The sequence below is a fragment of the Pollachius pollachius genome, assembly GCF_949987615.1.
Source record: "Pollachius pollachius genome assembly, chromosome: 6".
NCBI lineage: Eukaryota > Metazoa > Chordata > Actinopteri > Gadiformes > Gadidae > Pollachius > Pollachius pollachius.
The window spans coordinates 2451501-2471087 of record NC_136939.1 but is presented as its reverse complement, the minus strand read 5'-3'; the positions used below and the strand labels follow the sequence as shown (position 1 = coordinate 2471087).

The following is a 19587-nucleotide window of genomic DNA, read 5'->3' as shown; positions in this document are numbered from 1 at the left end:
GGTCAGCGTTGTGTTGGTGACATCATTCTGGTGACCAATGGTAACCTTCTACTTGCAAAACAAGGCGTATGAAAGTATATGAAGGCTAAATGTTAAGGGCCTTGGTACTGGTACTTGAAAAAGGTGTTGCATAAATACAATTAATTGTGTCAAATGCCCAACGTTTAGCTAGTGTTTTAAGGGAATAGTTGTTGTTTGAGTATGTTATTTGTGTGTTTCCAGGAGAAAATAAAAGATCTTTGTTCAGACAAATTTGCAGTCTTATCAGGAATTGATGTTTATTGAAATTCTCGACAGTCAACAGTTTAAAGCTTCATTTGTTTGACATCCCAAAATATACAGTTTCCAATTGCAGTCTTCAAAACAAAAATGCAGAAAAAATGAAAATCCTTCTAAAATCTATTTCTGAGAAGAAATTCTATCTTGATAAAATACAAATATATTATCAAACCATCTCAGATGAATCTCCATACAAATGACCTTATTTTGACATCTAAAAAATCCAAATTACAAAAATACACAAAAGCAAATACAATATACATTTCAAATATATGTTTTGGAAATACTGCCAGCCTGGCAAATTAGTATATTTTGCGTTGTCTCTTCAGTAAACAAAGCACAAATATAGTTCTCCAGCAGATATTTGAATCCTCATTATACTGTATGTAAGAAATACTGTCTTTTTTTCAATTGGTATTAACCATAAAAAAAAAAAATGGAAATACTGAAAATTAAAATACCACTTTACAATAACTTTGTTAACCTTCATTAAGTAACTACCCCAAAACTCCTTAATGTCTACCCCCTCTGTCGCTCTAAAGGGGGATAGTATAAGCCCAGAACTAAATGGATTGATTCATTATCGAGAATAATGATTCATAATCCCATTAAAATTACAAATGGAATGAACCAAAATTCACCCCGACAGCCACCGAGTCAAACGTCACTCTTTAGAATCCCTTCCGATTGATAATTTATTCATATTTAGTTATTTTGGTCATATTCTTGGATCGGGGGGGGGGGGGGGTCAAATCAAAGTCAAATTAATGTAACATAAAACGGTTAAAACCGGTTTCGGTTCCAGTAAAATGTTGCCGTGAAACCGGTTTCAAACCAGTTTCAGTTCCAGTAGAATGTTTAGATCAAACTGGATCAAACCAGTTTCCGTTCCAGTGGAATGTTTACAGCAAACCAGATCAAACCAGTTTCAGTTCCAGTAAAATGTTTACGTGTAGTCTTCTCTGTTCTGATTGGTTAATTGGTTGTCAGTATTAGCTTGCGAGTTGTATCTTAGCATAAGTTAGCTGAAACATTGGCTAAATGTGGCCTTCCCCTTCTCACAGTGCCATGGGCAGAGGCTGTTATGGAACTGGATGCATTTAATACTGAATCACATGCTTTGAGTTATTATTTTGGTTTGTTGTTCTAACAGTAAGAGGTTCAGGAATGTCACATGTGTAATCACTAAATGCTAATGTTGCTAATACTAATATTGCTTGTTTTTCTTTCTTTGCGTTCTACAGCTAACACAGTAAGACAATAGCAAATAATCCTCAAACAATGCTAATAATGAGCTATTGCTAGCTTGCTACAATAAATCATGTTGGCGCAATAAGATGCTTACTGAGGCAAATTATTCCTCTTCAGTATCCATATTAAAATTGGCAATAACTTTATTGTATTTTGGCCACCTACAGAAATGATTTTATATTAATATTTTATGCTGTGCGTACAAAGAAGTAAGGCAAACTGTTAAATCAAATCAATCAAAGCCCAGAATTCTAAAACAGATAAAAAAATCAGTGAAATATCAACAGAATGTCGGCTACAAATTCTTGGTATAACTGGAGGAAAACAAGATTGCACTGGACAAAACTGATGGAATAAAACCGGTGGCATTCAGTAGCCATGATCATTTTTGTGTTGATTTTAGAATTACATAGACGTTGATCATTTGCTATATTAGCTGTTTGATATCGCAGTTGATATCTGACCAATCAGACCCAAGTTTGTTTCCGACCAATCAGGCAACCCCTCCGGCGGTTGAGCGAGCCAATCGGGACAATCAGATAATTAAACAAAGTAAATCGACCGGCAGCTATGACTCATTCTGCCAGATTTTTTATATTTGAATCAAAAATGAAAAAAAAAAAGTAAATGCCGGTGATATTGAGGTGCGCTTGCAGGTTGGCTGAGGTTAAAATGTAAAAACAGCAGATAAAATGTTGATTCTTTGTCTCACAGAATGCGAGAATTGGCACTTCACACATGAGCTACATTTTTGAATTGACTAAAATGGATGTAGAATTTTCCGCGGTGGTGGTGATGATACATCACATGATGGAAGACATTTTGTTTTTGTTTGTTGACGTTATTAATCATTAGTCAGCCTGGCCTAGTGGAAAATCCTTCTAGATTCATTCATTCATTCCTACATGCAAATCGGAGTTAAATCTTATTGGGTCATGTTACTCAAATGTGACACAAATATTTCAAGAAATTGTAAATGCTGTCTTCAGTTAGCATCAGTTTTTGCATAAGCTAGTTATTAAAAGACCGAAAAAAAATTCTATCAAAATGCAAATGTTTACTACATTCTGTCCCTTTTAGAAAAGGTTCATATGATTTGAACCTGCGACTCGTGGCACTTTCTGTTTGTCATCTTTTAGCAGTCACTCAAACGTTTGTGTGTTGGCTTTATCTGGGCATGCTCAGAACGCTTGTGTTTTCGTCTGGGCATGCTCAGTGCCGTTGTGTCGATCTGAGCATGCTCAGAGCGATTGTGTTGGTCTGAGCGTGCCCAGATGGCTGTGCTCTCAGGGGGCGGGGCCTGTGCCCCCTTTACATACATTCAAACTCGTCGATGCGCTGCTTGGTGTTCCCCGAGCGAATCTGGCGCAGCGTCTTGTACTTGTCCCGTCCGGCGCGGACGTTCTCGGCGTGGATCACGTCGTTCACCGTCTTCTTGGTCTCGTCGCGGGCAACGGCGAGCTCCGAGCTCAGCGCCTGCAGGGGGCACAGAGAGCAGGTGGACCAATGAGGCACTCGCTCACAACGTTATCCACCAATGACGATCAAGGATTTAGCAGTGGTAGTAGTGGGATTAAGATAAACCGCTAACACGTGTTCGTATAAATAAATATAAATATTTATGTACTATATAAATAAACGTGTCGAGAGTAAAGGACTCATCCAGAAGGTGTTTTATAGTTCAGCCCTGGTGGGTCTAGGGCTCACCACTAAATGTTCCATGATTAAGACTAGAACTCACTGATTCAAAAGACTAGTTTGAACCAGCTCTAGAACTCACAAACCAGCTCTAGAACCAGCAGGTAGTTTAAACCAGCTCTAGAACTCACAAACCAGCTCTAGAACCAGCAGGTAGTTTAAACCAGCTCTAGAACTCACAAACCAGTTCCAGAGCCAGCATGTAGTTTAAACCAGTTCCAGAGCCAGCAGGTAGTTTAAACCAGCTCTAGAACCAGCAGGTAGTTTAAACCAGCTCTAGAACTCACAAACCAGCTCTAGAACCAGCAGGTAGTTTAAACCAGCTCTAGAACTCACAAACCAGTTCCAGAGCCAGCATGTAGTTTAAACCAGTTCCAGAGCCAGCAGGTAGTTTAAACCAGCTCTAAAACCAGCAGGTAGTTTAAACCAGTTCTAGAGCCAGCAGGTAGTTCGAACCAGGAGGTAGTTTAAACCAGTTCTAGAACTCACAAACCAGTTCTAGAGCCAGCAGGTAGTTTAAACCAGCTCTAGAGCAAGCAGGTAGTTTAAACCAGCAGGTAGTCTGAACCAGCGGGTAGTCTGAACCAGTTCTAGAGCAAGCAGGTCATTTAAACCAGCAGGTAGTTTAAACCAGCGGGTAGTCTGAACCAGCGGGTAGTCTGAACCAGCGGGTAGTCTGAACCAGTTCTAGAGCCAGCAGGTAGTTTAAACCAGCGGGTAGTTTGAACCGGCCCCAGGTCTCACCAGAAGGTGTTTCTGCACGCGCTCGTTCTTGTCCGCCTCGGTCATGCGCTCCTCCTCGCTGCGGTCGTTGGCACCGGCGCCGCCGGCGAACTCGGCGCTGGCCTCGGCGTTGCTCTCGTCGTTCTCGTCGTGCTCGTTCTCCTCGTTCACCGGCTCCTGGATCTGGGCGGCCATCTTGGCCCTGAGTTCGTCTTTGGTCTTCTCCAGGTCCTCCTGCACCAGCACAGCCTGGGAACAGGGGACAGGGAGCAGGGAACAGCAGCCGTAAGAAAACCTCAACGTCACTGATGGAGCTTTAGTGACGTCACTCATGGAGCTTTAGTGACATCACTCATGGAGCTTTAGTGACATCACTCATGGAGCTTTAGTGACATCACTCATGGAGCTTTAATGACATCACTCATGGAGCTTTAGTGACATCACTCATGGAGCTTTAGTGACATCACTAATGGAGTTAATTAGTTGTGGTAACATCAGATCTTCCTCAAAGTGTTACTCTCACAGTGTTTCATATTCTAGTCTCCTAATTAGATTATATCACTAGTGATCGGACAACGAAAGGGTCAGAATAGTTTGGTTAAGTTGAACCTTTACTGCTACTTCTTGTTGAGTTAGTTTGTAAGGCTGATGTTATGATTTAGAGAGTTAATGTTTACCCGAAGAATACTTCTTACTGAATTAACATAATATCTTTAACTTTAAGCTTTCCCCATCATTTATGCGTTTAAGACATAAAAGTCTTCCCGCTTCACCAAAGACCAGAAGATTTATCTTGGAGGTAATTGCTTCAGCATATTTTCCCCCAGCCGTCTGAGGCAGCTCTGCCTGCGGGGACAGTAGAATTAGAGTCAGTGTAGACTGATTCTCCATAAGATCAGATGTTCACAGACACCTCCTTATTAAAACCTCAGACATCACACCCTTGTCATTCTCACACCCTCTCAAAGTCGAGCCGAACATTTTCATGCTATGGCGTCGTTTCCATTTTCTGTGTGTCTGGTGCAATGTGAGTGAGGTTTGTTTCCTCTTAAGGCAAATGCAGTTGACAGGATATACACAGGAAACCACACTGTATACAGAATACATTTAGACATCTTCTCAGCGACAGAAGATGACGAGAAGGCCTAGTGCTGAGCCTTGCTTCCTGTTTCAGGTACGGCGTGATACATGTTGGTCATAGATCATGATGCCTTCAAGTTCATAGCGAGGTGAAGAGCTCCCCTGGACTAGAGGACCACCAAAGGGCACACCGCCCCGACCAAGAACCAAGACTCTACATCTACAGAACGCTGGCTGAAGTCCTCCCAACATGTGGCCAACACAGAGCCTCCTCCCCTCCACCCCCTCCCCCCTGGGAGACCTCTCCTCCACCCCCTCCCCCCTGGGAGACCTCTCCTCCACCCCCTCCCCCCTGGGAGACCTCTCCTCCACCCCCTCCCCCCGGGGAGACCTCACCTCCAGCCCCTCCCCCCGGGGAGACCTCTCCTCCACCCCCTCCCCCCGGGGAGACCTCACCTCCACCCCCTCCCCCCGGGGAGACCTCACCTTGTCCTGCCACTGCTGCGCCTCCTCCTCCTTCTTCTTCTTGGCGTCCTCCAGCAGGGAGATCTTGGAGGTCAGGTCAGCGAGCTCCGTGGCCTGAGGAGAGACCAGCAGAACAGAGCTCAGTGTGAGGAGAGACCAGCAGAACAGAGCTCAGTGTGAGGAGAGACCAGCAGAACAGAGCTCAGTGTGAGGAGAGACCAGCAGAACAGAGCTCAGTGTGAGGAGAGACCAGCAGAACAGAGCTCAGTGTGAGGAGACACCAGCAGAACAGAGCTCAGTGTGAGGAGACACCAGCAGAACAGAGCTCAGTGTGAGGAGAGACCAGCAGAACAGAGCTCAGTGTGAGGAGACACCAGCAGAACAGAGCTCAGTGTGAGGAGAGACCAGCAGAACAGAGCTCAGTGTGAGGAGACACCAGCAGAACAGAGCTCAGTGTGAGGAGACACCAGCAGAACAGAGCTCAGTGTGAGGAGACACCAGCAGAACAGAGCTCAGTGTGAGGAGAGACCAGCAGAAACGAGCTCAGTGTGAGGAGACACCAGCAGAACAGAGCTCAGTGTGAGGAGACACCAGCAGAACAGAGCTCAGTGGGCTAGAACCTGATGGAGGTTCTAGTGCTAGAACCTTAGGGATGTATATCTGTAGAACGTTGTGGATGTTCCTGGTGAATGCTCTAGTGTGTACAGAGCTAGACAGATAGGCTATAGAGGCTATAGGCTACAAGTCCTGCCTCTAAACACTTCCCACTTTCACATGGCCGCACCACAACTATGTGGCCCCTACTGCGTTGTTCTGGGTTTGGGCGTCAGAACCGGCTCATCGTCGGGTATTTGTTGGACCAGAAGTACTTTGTACTAGTAGTACTTGGGAACCAAAGTACTTGGAGCAGGAAGCACTTGGTACTAGTAGTATTTGGCACTAGTAGTACTTGGTACTACTAAAACCCATTGGTCCCAGGATGGTTGGGTACCAGAAGAGCTTGACACCAGCGTGGTACCAGGGGAGGGTTTCAGCCCACTGACCAGGTGCTCCTGGTTCTTCATCTGGTTCTCCGACTGGTGAAGCAGCGTCAGCCGGGCCTCCTCGGCCGAGCGGAGGTCCCCCTCCAGGAGCTCCGCCGCCTCCTTTGCACGCTTCCTCTCCTGCTCCAGCTCCAGGGCCTTCTGGGTCTGCTCCTCCAGCTCTGGGGAGGAGAAGGAGGAGGTGGAGGAGGAGGAGGAGGAGGTGGAGGAGGAGGAGGACGAGAGGGAGGAGGTGGAGGAGGAGGAGGAGGTGGTGGAAGAGGAGGAGGAGGAGGAGGTGGAAGAGGTGAGGGAGAAGATGTGGCAGAGGAGAAGGAAAGGATGGAGGAGAAGGAGGAGGTGGTGGAAAAGAGAAAGAGGACGTGAAAGAGGCAGAGGAGAAGCAGAAGGAGGTGGAGGTGCGTCCACAGGGACAGAAGAACACATGTTTAGTACTCGAACCATATGGGTGTAATATTGTATTCAAGTACAAAGGAAACCAAGACGGGCTCCTGTACCTTGCTGGGCCCTCTTGGTCTGATCCTCGATCAGTCTCAACCTCTCCATCAACTCCTCCTTCTCCTTCACAATCTTCTCCTTCTCCTTCTCCGCCACCTCTCGTTTCCTCTTCTCGTCCTGCAGCATTGCCCTGAGGAGGAGGAGACGAGGAGCAGAGATAAGTAACAACATAAATATTCCTCTAGAACAAAAGTGATAACAATTAGGTCTTCATCTACACTACATTTCTATTGGACTAAATCCAGCATTAGGTCTAAAGTGGGGGCGGGAGAGTCTAGTGTTGAGGGGGTTTGAATCCCAAATGATGGGTTCTGGGTTTGAACCCCAATGTCCCATCCCTGAGCAGGACGGCCGAACCCCTACATGCTCCTTGTGTATCTGAAGTCGCTCTACGTCGCTAAGGATAAAAGAGTCTGCTGAACCTTAACAACTTAATGGCACATCTAAAGAGGGCCTTCTGTGATGTAGCATAAGTCAAAATGTGCAAGCTTTCATATTCCCTCATAAAACAAACTCATGTGAACCGTAAATCCAGAAGCAGATGCGAGGTCACTTCCTCGCAAAACAGGAAGTGACCTGGGGTGTCATCAAACGGAAACTTTGACTTCGTCTGAAATGAGGAACCGCCGTTGTATATTTAACCCTTCAGCACCATGAGAGCGATGGGTGGGGTTTCAATCAGAAGTGATTTCCGTTCCCATGCTCGGGCCGCGCCTCACCGTTCCATCTTCTTCTGGTTCTTCTCCTCGCGAGCCTGGGCCTTCATCTGCTGGACCTCGATGGTGTCGGGCTTCCGGCGCCGCATGTACAGCTCGTGGTTGCCCATGCACAGCGCCAGGATACGCTTGTTGATGCGCAGACGCGGCGCGTAGAACACAAAGTCCTGGGGGGTGGAGTGAGAGAGGAGGGGTTAGTGGTGAGCTGAAGATGGCCTCAGAGTACAGAGATGAACTGCATAGCCATTCCTCCTTACCCCCCTAAAGCCCTCTTACGGACTTATTGCATGTTGTACGTCCTGGCACTAAATGTACGCACTTATTGTGTGTTGTACGTCCTGGCACCTAATGTACACACTTATTGTGTGTTGTACGTCCTGGCACTTAATGTGCACACTTATTGTGTGTTGTATTCGGGGAATGGGTTAACCTAGCGATTGTTTGTGCTTGGCACTTTGTTCTATGAGCATCCTTACTGTACCGACAGCGATATATTGTTGTTTCTCTTTCTTCTGACAAATGTACCTATTGTAAGTAGCTTTGGATGAAAGTGTCCTACTAAATGCTCTAAATATAAATGACGACAGGAACTGCCTTCCTCTGAGCTCACTTTGTGTCAATGAACACATGAGAATGAATACGGTGTGCGGTGAAAGTGATGTCATTAACGTACGGGTGCTTTCTTGTCGATGGGCTTGATGACAAACTTCTTGTCGTTGAAGGAGATGTTTCGGATCTCGCTCCAAGGGAATCCGATTTTGGGCGTCATTCTGTTGAAGGGGAGATTAAGAAGAAAACAAAAAAAGTCAGCTGACTTGTAAAACACTGCTGAGAACTGAGAGCAACAGCCGTGTTGATGAATACATCACCCTTCAAACACAGGCCAGTCAATGCACTCGACTAGCTAATTGTCAGTATTACACTATAATTATATATTAAAAGGATTGCGCAGCCAGTCATTATATGACCCCCCCAAACCCTCAGCCCTCTAAAGAGACCTTGAGGGGAACCCAGGAGAGGCTCCTCCTCCTAGACACGCGAGGAGGTTGATAAACGCTGGATGGACAGATGACGTCCACCGACGATGGTAGCAGAACCAAACAAAGCAGGTTTAGCGGTGTCAGTGGTGAGCGGCGAAGGCTGCGACCCACTTGTCGTTCTGCTCGTAGATGTTGAGGCCCAGGGCGTCCACGCCCAGGAACAGCTCGGAGCCCTTCTTGTTCTTGATGTTGAAGTAGTTCACCCCGTACATCTCCAGGTCCTGGGCGATCTTCAGGTACTCCATCATGGACTCCTCTCTGCCACATGAACACATGAATCATGCAGACGTTAAACCAGCACTGGGGCACCTTTGCACTGCACTGATGCCAAACATCTGAACTAGCTGTAGCTCCAACTTAAGCCACTAGAGGTTATATAGCTGTAGCTGTAGTTACATCTCCAGCCACTAGATGTTGCTATTGAGGAAACAGAAATATTACCGGTTTAAGGTACTACTCATTATTACAACAATAGCATTCCAGTAAATTAATCTCTGATCAGGAAGTTGATCTTTCTAGCTTCCTCCAGATTCAGAGTTTTAGAGAACTCAGGACCTTAGTCATAGAGGACCGTGTGTGTGTGTGTGCGTGCTTATGTGGATGTTCACCTGAGCATGCCCTTGTGTTCTTCATGCCACACCTGGATCCTCTCCTCCCACTGATCTTTGTTCAGCTTGTGCTGGTCCAGCACTCTGAGGACACAATGCATCATGGGTAATACACAACACACAGGCTCAGAGGTGCATCATGGGTAATACACAACACACAAACTCCAAAGCGCATCATGGCTAATACACAACACACAAATTCCGAGGAGCATCATGGGTAATTTACAACACACAGGCTTAGCGGTGCATTATCTACATTTACATTTAGGGCATTTAGCAGACGCTTTTATCCAAAGCGACTTACAATAAGTGCAATAAGTACAGTAAAGATGTTCATAGAACCAAGTGCAAGTCTTACAATTGCTAGGCTAACCCATTCCTCGTGTAAAGCAATGATAGCAGCTACTGTAGATGCTACACAATTAAGTACCTATTACCCCTGCATCATGGGTAATACACAGCAAAACAAGGTCTGTGGTGCATCCCGGGTCGGAGGGGAGGAGCTAGAAACGAATGTGGGAGGGGCCTACCTCTGTGGGAGGAGCTTGTCCCCGGACAGGTAGCCGGTGGTGTGGGTCTCCTTGTTGTAGTCGGCGTACTTGGCCTGCACGGCATAGGAGGCCAGCAGCACGGCGGTCTCGGGCGGGCAGTAGATGTCGTCGTTCAGGATGCCCTCCTTCACCTGGAGGAAGAACAGCCGCTGGGTGGCTTCCTGGATCAGCTCCTCAGACACGTCCTCCGGGAAGAACTTGGCCCGGAACTTGAAGAGCAGCGGGCTCTCCTTCCTCACGTCCTGGGCCGTCACCTGTTGGCGCGTTAGCATGGTAGCGCGTTAGCACGGTAGCACGTTAGCATTCGCAAATTCAGTGTTTGCCTTGACCTGGTATATTTTTACAACAACTTGCATACTGTAGCGTTATGGCCTGGCTAGTCCTTTAGCATTATCGCATTAGGACACCTGTTGATGCTAAACATTGATTGAATGATGATTGATATTGATTGATATATATTTTAATTTCCCAAAGGGAAACTTTTCATATTTTTCTGTACCCACGGGTTAACTGTAGCCTCATGGCCTGTTTAAGCCACGAAGACTCAGAGCCTCTATCTTTACAAATAGCATTAACACAGGGTGCGCCTTGGGTCTAGAGACTCAGTGGAGCTGAACATTGGGAGGGGAATCACCTTCTTGTTGAGTTTGAGCCACGTGGAGAAGCCTTTGGTGTCCTGGTACTGCAGTCCAAAGTACCACACCTCCCTGAGTCCGATGGTCTTCACCACCTGAAGAACAACCAGGAACCTCAGAACACGGAGAACCTCTCACAGCGGTTCGGGTTAGTGAGCGCTGTGGGGCGTTGTTGAAAGGTCTGTCGGAGCAGACGACTGCATTGTGTGACCGTTGTAGCTCCGTATGTTATATTACCACGCTGGAGTACAGCACTGTATTCCTGTATTGTGTCGTGAAGTGCCTTCTAAACAATTAAAGGCCTAGATTAACAAGACTACAACCCTACCCATTCAGCTTTCTCACATTTCCAGAACGTATGAAATGTATTTCTGGAGTTACATTTGGTTTAAGTCTCTTTAGCTTACGGGGCTCTTTAGCTTGAAAGTCTCTCAACTTTTAATAAAAAACACTGCCGTCATCATCGTTAATTTCCCTGTCAAACTGCTGAACGATTGCTTGATTTTGTCAGTCACGCCAACGTGACTTCACAGTCGCTTCCACAATTCAGAAACTGCAATGTTGGTGTCTCTCTGCTCGTCATCGGTGGCTGCATAATAAGAAGTCATCGCTACGGTGACAAGCTAGGAGCGAAGGAGCTCACGCGGCTAGTTGTCATAGAAACAGTAAACAGTGCACGGAGAGCAGGGAGATGTTCAGGAGAAAGCTCCTCAGGGCCACGTGGGCTCCATCTTGGATCTAAATGCCCGCTGGGTGGAGGAGGTCGCATGCTGCTCCCCTACCCAGCTAGTCTTCAGATCCAAGATGGCCACTCGTTGAAGATGAACAATGCAGGAGTGTTGACATCATGGTTACCTGGTCGTACAGCTGCTTCCCCGTGGTGCTGGGCTGGATGGCGAACTCCAGCTCTGCATCCATCGTGGTCACTCTCACGCTAATCTGTGGGGAAGACAGCTTTAGCATTAGCTACGCGGCTAATCTGTATGGCCGAGAGCATTAGCATTAGCGACACTTCTAATCCGTAGGGCAGAGTGCATAAGGATGAGCAACACAGCTAAGGGTTCATCTGTAGAGAAGAACACTAGATATAGCAACACAGCTAACGGCTAATCTGTACTTGGAAAGTTAGCAATCCAACTAATGGCTATTCTGTAGAGCTGAACATAAGCATGAGCAACACCAACAACTTTCAATATTTGCTCATTTACAGACTGAAAAAGTAACATGCTAGTGTCACTGTGTTCACACATAGTTTAACATGACACACATTCGCAATTCTTATTAACAAGGAGTTCAAAGATTGTTAAAAAGTTTAATTAAATTGTTATGTGACATTCCTTTCAGCTTGTGAACGTGTTGAAATACAAAGTAGGAAACAAAGGAAACTTTAAATGTTCGGTTCAAATATTTGTGATGGTGGAACTTCCCAGGAAGCTGAATAAATACACAAAGTAGGGCCTACACTTTATTGACCTCAAACCAAGTCACTCATGACCTACATTTACATACATTTACATTTAGCAGACGCTTTGATCCAAAGTGCCTTACATAAGAACATTTGTCAGAAGAAAGAGAAACAACAATATATCTCCGTCGGTACAGTAAGGATGTTTATAGAACCAAGTGCCAAGCACTAACAATCGCTATTTTTAGGTGCCAGGAAGTACAACATACAATAAGTGCATACATTAAGTGCCAAGACGTACCCCATTCAATAAGTGTGTAAGAGGGGTGTGTGTGTGTGTGTGTGTGTGTGTGTGTGTGTGTGTGTGTGTGTGTGTGTGTGTGTGTGTGTGTGTGTGTGGGGGGGGGGGGGGGGGGGGGGGGGGGGGGGGGGGGGCTCTGAACCTGTCTTTCACTACTCTCATGGCTCTCTGTCTCGTCTTTATACCTTCATACATGTCTTTGAGGCTGTGCCACAAAGACTCTGGCGGTAGAAGCCATCTACAGGAAGTGACCACATCCTCTCTCTGCCGAACTCAGAGTGCTACTTCCTGTGTTGCATCAGCATTTGGTTGTCATCGGTACAACTCAATCTAGAGAGTGGCTCTATTCATCTGTCCTGTATCTCGTAATCTAAAACTTTATTTGTGAAGCACCAGTGCTTAGCTTTGCACCATAAAAAAAGGATTTCCTAACATAGAATATGTAAAATGAAATATAATAAAATTGGATATCATAGCTTTGAAAAATCGAGTTCACCAGATAAAAAATACAACAAAATAATAATAGATAAATTGAAAGTAGGAATAAGTACAAATACGAGATTAGAATATAAAGATTAAAAAGTCGACCATCCCCGAAAGGGATCTCCATAGGCGATCTGGCCCCATCCCATAATAGGCTCTTGAGGCGGGAAAACTCCCGGAGAACAGGAAATGCAGGACGTGGAGGGATTCCCCTGTAGCACGGTACGCTAACAATACTACATATTTTCCATAAAAAAAACACTAAGCTAAGTCATAAGTATATATTTCCCGTCAATACCGCTAAGCTTACAAACAATAGTACATAGTTCCCATTAAAAACAGCTACGCTAACAAACAACAGCACATATTTCCCATTAAAGACCGCTATCTATCAAACAAAAGTACATATTTCCCATTGAAAACGGCTACGCCAACAATAGTAGTACATATTTCCCCCCAGGATCGGTGAGCTAACAACAATAGTACGTATTTCCCTTCAAAATCGCTTCAACAACAATATAATCTAAGCCAGAGCAGGGACACACAATAGACCTATTCACACTCAATAACTATCAGCAGTACATTAGATATAAGTAGGCCTTTAGACGGCAACGTAACGCTGCGATGAAGTCACACGTTCGATAGGGTGTGGGGGGGGGGGGGGGGAGCATACAAACAAATCCTCCAGACAAGACAACAACCCATTGTGCCCACTCTGCTCTACTAAGGAAGCCATGTCTTCACTCCGCACTAAACCCAGCAAACTCTGCCTGCTGAGACATTCCCCAGCCGCCCATCGCCTCGCGGGCCAGCTGGGGAATAACTCCTGCTGGTCGGGCCCACGCGGCCCGGCATCTGCCACAATGGGGCGCTTTATCTCCCCTGATTAGACCTGCGTTCTTTCCATGGCTGTCAGCGCGACTCTGTACAGGGCCCAGGACACTTCCTGTCATCACCAGCAGCAGCGAGCCCCACAGATAGCCAGCTGGGACCAGGTGGGGGGGGGGCCGGGGGACTTCAGAGCTGAGGGGGGATTCTACTATTGGCAATAACGAAAAGAGGAAACGACATCTTCGAAGAAATTGCTTTGGAGTTTTTTTTCAAATCACAGTCCTGACATAAACTCAGTTTCCGTGAGGAATTTGCTGACGAGCTGAACAGTTGACGTCCTTTTCCCAAATTGTACCCAAGGGGAAGGCACTCTTGGACCGATGAAATCAATAATCCAACGTTTGGCGAATCTTTCTCAGTAATAGAGATGATGCTGCAGACTCACTTGCTGCCTAACATTTCGGATCTGCGTCAGAGTTGTGTTTGGCCAGCTTCTGCCCACATTCCCTAGCTCTGAGTTGGATAACCGGGCAAGGGTTCACAATATTTCAGATTCAAAAATAGAGAGAGTGACGCCTTTCCTTTCATGGAAACCCCGACTACTGCCCCATCACCGTATGAGGAGCGGTGCTCCGCCTTGTGGTCGCCTACTGCGCTCGCGGCCTACAGACCGGCCGCGTCTTCGCAGGCTTCCTTTGTGTTTTGTGTCGGCCTGACCTGCAATACATCATGAGGTTATCTGCGCACGCGCTCGGCTAAGGAGACATTTTGCTGACTTCCTGGCCGTTCGGAGAGGATTTGCAAGTGAAGTTCATGGCCCCATAGGGAGGTGATCTAAATAGGTCTGACTCGGTCGCTCAGGGAGTGAACCCATAAAAACAGGAACCAAGACTATGAATGTTCTGGTCTGGGTGTGTCTGACATGACCAAGCCCTAGGAAACACTAACACACTATTATTAGCCCTCGACTCCCTCTTTCTCGTTGGCAGGACCTCCGCTATACAGCCTTGTGTTGCCCTGCAGCTGTCTGTTGCCACACATCTGTTTCTAAACCAGAAAACACCCTTTAGAGCAAGCTTCAGTTCTGGTGTCACGGTCCAATCCGGATTTAGACTAGTTTTTAGTGTGGGAACTCCTTCGGTGAGGATTGTCGGCGTACATTTAATGCTTCTCCCCCCTAAGAACTGAATGTTTAAACTCCCAGCGACGACCTCAGACATAAACTACAGTCTGTGTTGTAAGAGGCCGCCTCCATCAAGTCCCCAGAGCTCATATTAGCATGAGGGGCCCGATGTGCGTGTGAGGGTGTAGGGAAGGGGCCACACAGGGGCCAAAGTCAACGACAACCCGATTGTTACAGAACTCTTGGTGTTTGACCAAATGAAATAAAAGGAAAGACCGTATCCAGATTGATATGGTTTGTAAGCAACCCAGGTCACATCGCCTTTATTTGAAGGCAAAAACCTTGAAGTAAGGAGTACGAAAGTCAGTCCTGTTTTCGACCAATCTCCGTCGGCGGGCAGCCACTGGGAGCTTGGGAATGTGTACCACAGGAGGAAACATGCTGGAATGTTCTTATCGCGGAGCCTGGTGCTGTCATTCCCTGTTTAAGGCCCAAACCTCACCCAGCCTCCGAATCACAGGGTTCCTTCTGCTGCCGTTGCCGTTGGTTACAACCTGCAACACAGCGTGGTCGGAACACCAAATCTCCCCCTGGCCCCAACCCGATTTCCCTTTGAAAACACTTGTGCCAATGCTACATGCTAAAGCTCCCCAACTGAACGTAGGCGACGAAGGTAAAAGTAGGGTAAAAAGCTGAGTTGGGCAAGAATGAGGGAATTTAATATAAAGGAGGAAAGTCAATCAGGCTTTGACCACCACTTTATTTTCCAAATTGAACATTTTCAAATCTAAGTACTTTGTTTGGCTTCCCCTTTCCATTTTTCCTGCAGAAGCACTCTGTAACTCTGACGTTTCCACATTTTACTGAACTAGAGTAGCACTGCAGTTTGTATTTGTGAGGGAGTATTGCAGTTTTACCCGATTGTAACCCGAATACGTAGGCTATATCTATAGTTGGATATTGCAATCCATATCCCTATGTAGTAAATACCAAGAGACCAAACAACAAATAGTTTCTGGTTGATCCCAGCTCTGCATCGCAGCGGGGATACCCACCCCAGAGCTGGATCAATAGGCGATCAGCGATCAATAACTAACAACAATAGCAATGCACTTACTCTTCAATTCTGTCAGTCGGTTCTGCTCAGAGGCGGTTAGTTCCCAGTAAAAGTCCCTCATACGTCTGGACCCCAGGTACCGTTGTTGTGTTCTACAAACAGGTTAATCCACTGCACACCGCGCTCCACCAAGACCCCTAATCCCTCCTGTCCACATACCTCCCGGGTTCTCAGTCCCGTTCCCCTCAAATGTCCAGCAGGACCTCGTTCAGCTTTTTCACTTATTATTAATAAACTGGAGTCAGTCAGGACCCAGAGGGGTGAGTTACACGGCCATTTTTTCTATGGGTTCTTTGTGACGGTGTTGTTATGCATCTTACTGGTTTACCCAAGCCAACCCATGACAGCACAAAGGCTGGTTATGTTTGAGTTTCCACCGCTGACTGAGGTGGCATGGAAACCCGGTTCTTTGCTTCTTCCTTTTTCTGGGATCGAACCAAACAAGTCTTTAAAAGGTTGTGCTTCTCTGACTTCTTGTCATCTTGAATATTAAAAAAGGTTTGTTTTTGTGATTGTATTGTTGCATTGAAAAACAGCATTTCAACAGAAGGAAAGGTCGTGTTTAAGTGAGGACACTCTCTCAGCTTAAACGTCTAGACGTTCCCTAGCTCTAGCACATCTCTGATACAGTTTAAAACAACATGGCTTGTTGACGCACCAAGAGAGATAATGAACAGGGATTAAAGCACAATCACTGTCTTTAATGTGTGGCGAGGGAGAGGGAGGGAGATGGAGAGGGAGAGGGAGGGAGAGAGGGAGTGAGAGAGAGAGGGAGATAGAGGGGGAGAGGGAGTGAAAGAGAGATGGAGATAGAGGGGGAGAGGGAGATGGAGGGAGAGTGAGAGGGAGTGAGAGAGAGAGAGAGGGGAGTGAGGGAAGGGGGAAAGCAGTTGAGGCCTTCTTTGCGTGGGTGAGGAGGGGGACACAAAGAGGGCTAGAACGTGATGGGAATCTCCATATAAGGTTGTTGGGCTGCAAACCGCCAGAGAGGAACTGATGTAATAGCAGAAGCCTTGAGTCACAACGACACTTCCTTAGATACAAGATGCCACCGCCACATAATGACCCCGCCGAAGAATGCGAAGGAAATGATATCGTCGCAATACATTTATTTTTAGCAGTGTACTTGGAAGATCACTTCAGAAACTTAGGAAATATAACAAAAAGCTATTAGAGGCCTCTAGTGAGTAGAGTTGGTTCAAGTGGGTGTAGTCAAGGACTTTAGTTTGATAACTACTTATAACAGAACACCAAAACTTTCAGGAGTAGAGGAGTACAGTACTTTATATGCCTTTCGCCGTTTTCTTATGCTCATTGAATTGACTTTATACATGTTCTCTAGCTCAGATAAGATACAACTCTACTTATAACCGTCCCACCATTCACACAGAGAGCCAACCATCACCCTCAAGCTATTTGTTTGACTTGGTAGTGGTGGCAGTGGAGAATCCCTCTCCACGACAACATGTAGTTTGGTGGATATCGGTCAACAACATAGAAGGTTACGCGTTATTAGCAATCTAAGGCGGGTTTGAACTGAATTGGGGAGGCTATTTTATTTTATAGCACAGCTTAGATGGGATTCTTTAACATCTCTGTCACACATGAGCAAAATACAACACCATTCACTCTTTATACAACCTTTACACACACACACACACACACACACACACACACACACACACACACACACACACATATGTAACCCACCTGATAACACCTGTGTTATCAGGCTCCATCCATCATTAACCGAGTGTCCATTGTCTTCATTGTTCTCGAACCAACAGAGGAGCCCAGATTTGAGTCCGACGCCAGGGATGCTGACCATGACATCTGACTCAGACCTTCCCCTGAGATTAACCGAATAGCGGTCAGTAATATTGCATTATTCCCCGATGTCTGTTTCAAGTGGAGTAATTTGTGATACACCCTACGACCCAGACACTTTGTCTACCCCCCCCCCCTCCCCCCCACACACACGCTCACACACACACACACACACACGCTCTCTCACACACACACACTACATTTCCCCCTCAGAGCCGCTGATCCATTAAAGAACAATTTATTAATGGGATCCGTCTCGGTATCATGGTTTATCGACTATTGTGACACATTGATGGGTGTAGTTTAGGGTTGTGTAACATTTCCTGCCGGTACCAAATCAGACCTGGGACCAGTCTGAGAGAGAGAGAGGGCCCCACGCCGACTCCGCTCCCCGGCCCCTGGCCGCTTTATAACCCATCAGGTCTGGGACCAGTCTGAGAGAGAGAGCGCCCCACGCTGACTCCGCACCCCGGCCCCCCCTAAACCAGAATTAAACACTCACTTCGGGAGGAAAGTGATCGATACCGATGGAAAAATCAAAGGTTATAACTCGTTTAGTGAGAGTATATGCGACCGGTAGAGAAACCGCATTGACGCGCAGAGGGGAGAGAGGAAGGGAACAGGAGACAGAGAGGAAGGGAGAGAGAGAAAGGGAACGAGAGAAATAGAGAGGAACAAGAGAGCGAGGGAAGGAAAGACAAAAAGAGGGAATGAAACACGCATAAAAACCGGATAAAGAAGAACAGGTCCTTACCGTCTTCGGCATGTTGAGTCCGGTCGTCTGCTAATCTTACACCCTTGAAGTAAATGAACAAGTAAATTATTTAAGCTCCGGTGAAACTTTTGCCCATCAGATCCACAATGGCGCCAAGCGAAGCTCCTTTGTACTTCACACAGTAAGTCTGAAGGGAATCCTCCTTGTCCTCACCGCGACCAGACGAGAGAGCACTACGCGGTTCGCTGTGGGCTTCTTCCTCGGTTTGGCCGGTGAAAGTAAAAGGATTTCAGAGCTTCGATAACCTCCTAACGGTCCTGTTCAAACCACACCCAAGAACGATGACAGCGCCGCAACCAAAACGGGTTCGGGGAGAGAAGCTCCGCCCGCCGCGTCCATCCCGTAGAGAGAATGAAGCGTCCATCCCATAGACTGAATGAAGCGTCCATCCCACAGCCCAGTGTGTTGGCCAGCCTTTTGTCTCTTTCTATACCCCACATCCCATCCCCATCACAAAGGATTTCCTTTAGACTATTAATATATATAAGGAAGCATGAGTAGGTATATATCCGTAGTTTTGTAGTGGCCTAGGAACTAATATGTAAAAATTTAGCATAATTATTAATTGGCCAATTAGATTTGACACAGAATTAATATAATACTATTACATTTTAGCATGATTATTAATCGGCTTGCCTAAGCAATGCTTATGTCATGCCAATAGAGCCCATAAATTGGATTGATTTCAATATATTCCACATAATATGGAACCCCTGTTCCATAAGCTATTCAAATTATACAACATACTGCGTCTATTTTAACCAAACGTTTGTCTTTGTTTTCTTATAACAAACAATAGTGAGAAAACGAGTGGTTCCCAGTGTCTCCACACTGACAGATTTCTTAAAGGATAGAAATGATTGAGTAACATTTGAAAAGCCATTTTAACTAAAAGTTATGGTTAAGTGTTTCAGGTCTTTGAATGATACATTTAGTATTTCAACTCGCACCCCATCTATCTCATAATTGAAAAACTGCTAATGTTCGATGAAGGTAGAAAAACATAAATACATAAACAACATGGACATATTGAACATGAATAATCAAAGAATTGGTTGAATACTAAGACAGCTTGAAAAGAGTTATACTTTATTTATGGAGGGAAACACCTTGTCCTTAAGACTTACATTTTGTTTGA

General features: G+C 46.0%; 1 protein-coding gene across 1 annotated transcript; it reads right to left on the bottom strand.

Annotated features, from left to right (window-relative positions):
* Nucleotides 1–258: 258 nt before the first annotated feature.
* LOC307077009 (moesin-like) lies at nt 259–18743 on the bottom strand. The gene is made up of 13 exons (XM_079738246.1): nt 18429–18743; nt 11443–11526; nt 10587–10682; nt 9932–10206; nt 9402–9485; nt 8905–9051; nt 8427–8523; nt 7757–7920; nt 7037–7167; nt 6540–6700; nt 5518–5610; nt 3973–4200; nt 259–3006 (listed from the first exon to the last, which is right to left on the bottom strand). Exons 1-13 carry the CDS (start codon nt 18438–18440, stop codon nt 2842–2844), a joined length of 1737 nt encoding a protein of 578 aa, XP_079594372.1. The 5' UTR covers nt 18441–18743; the 3' UTR covers nt 259–2841.
* Nucleotides 18744–19587: the final 844 nt, after the last annotated feature.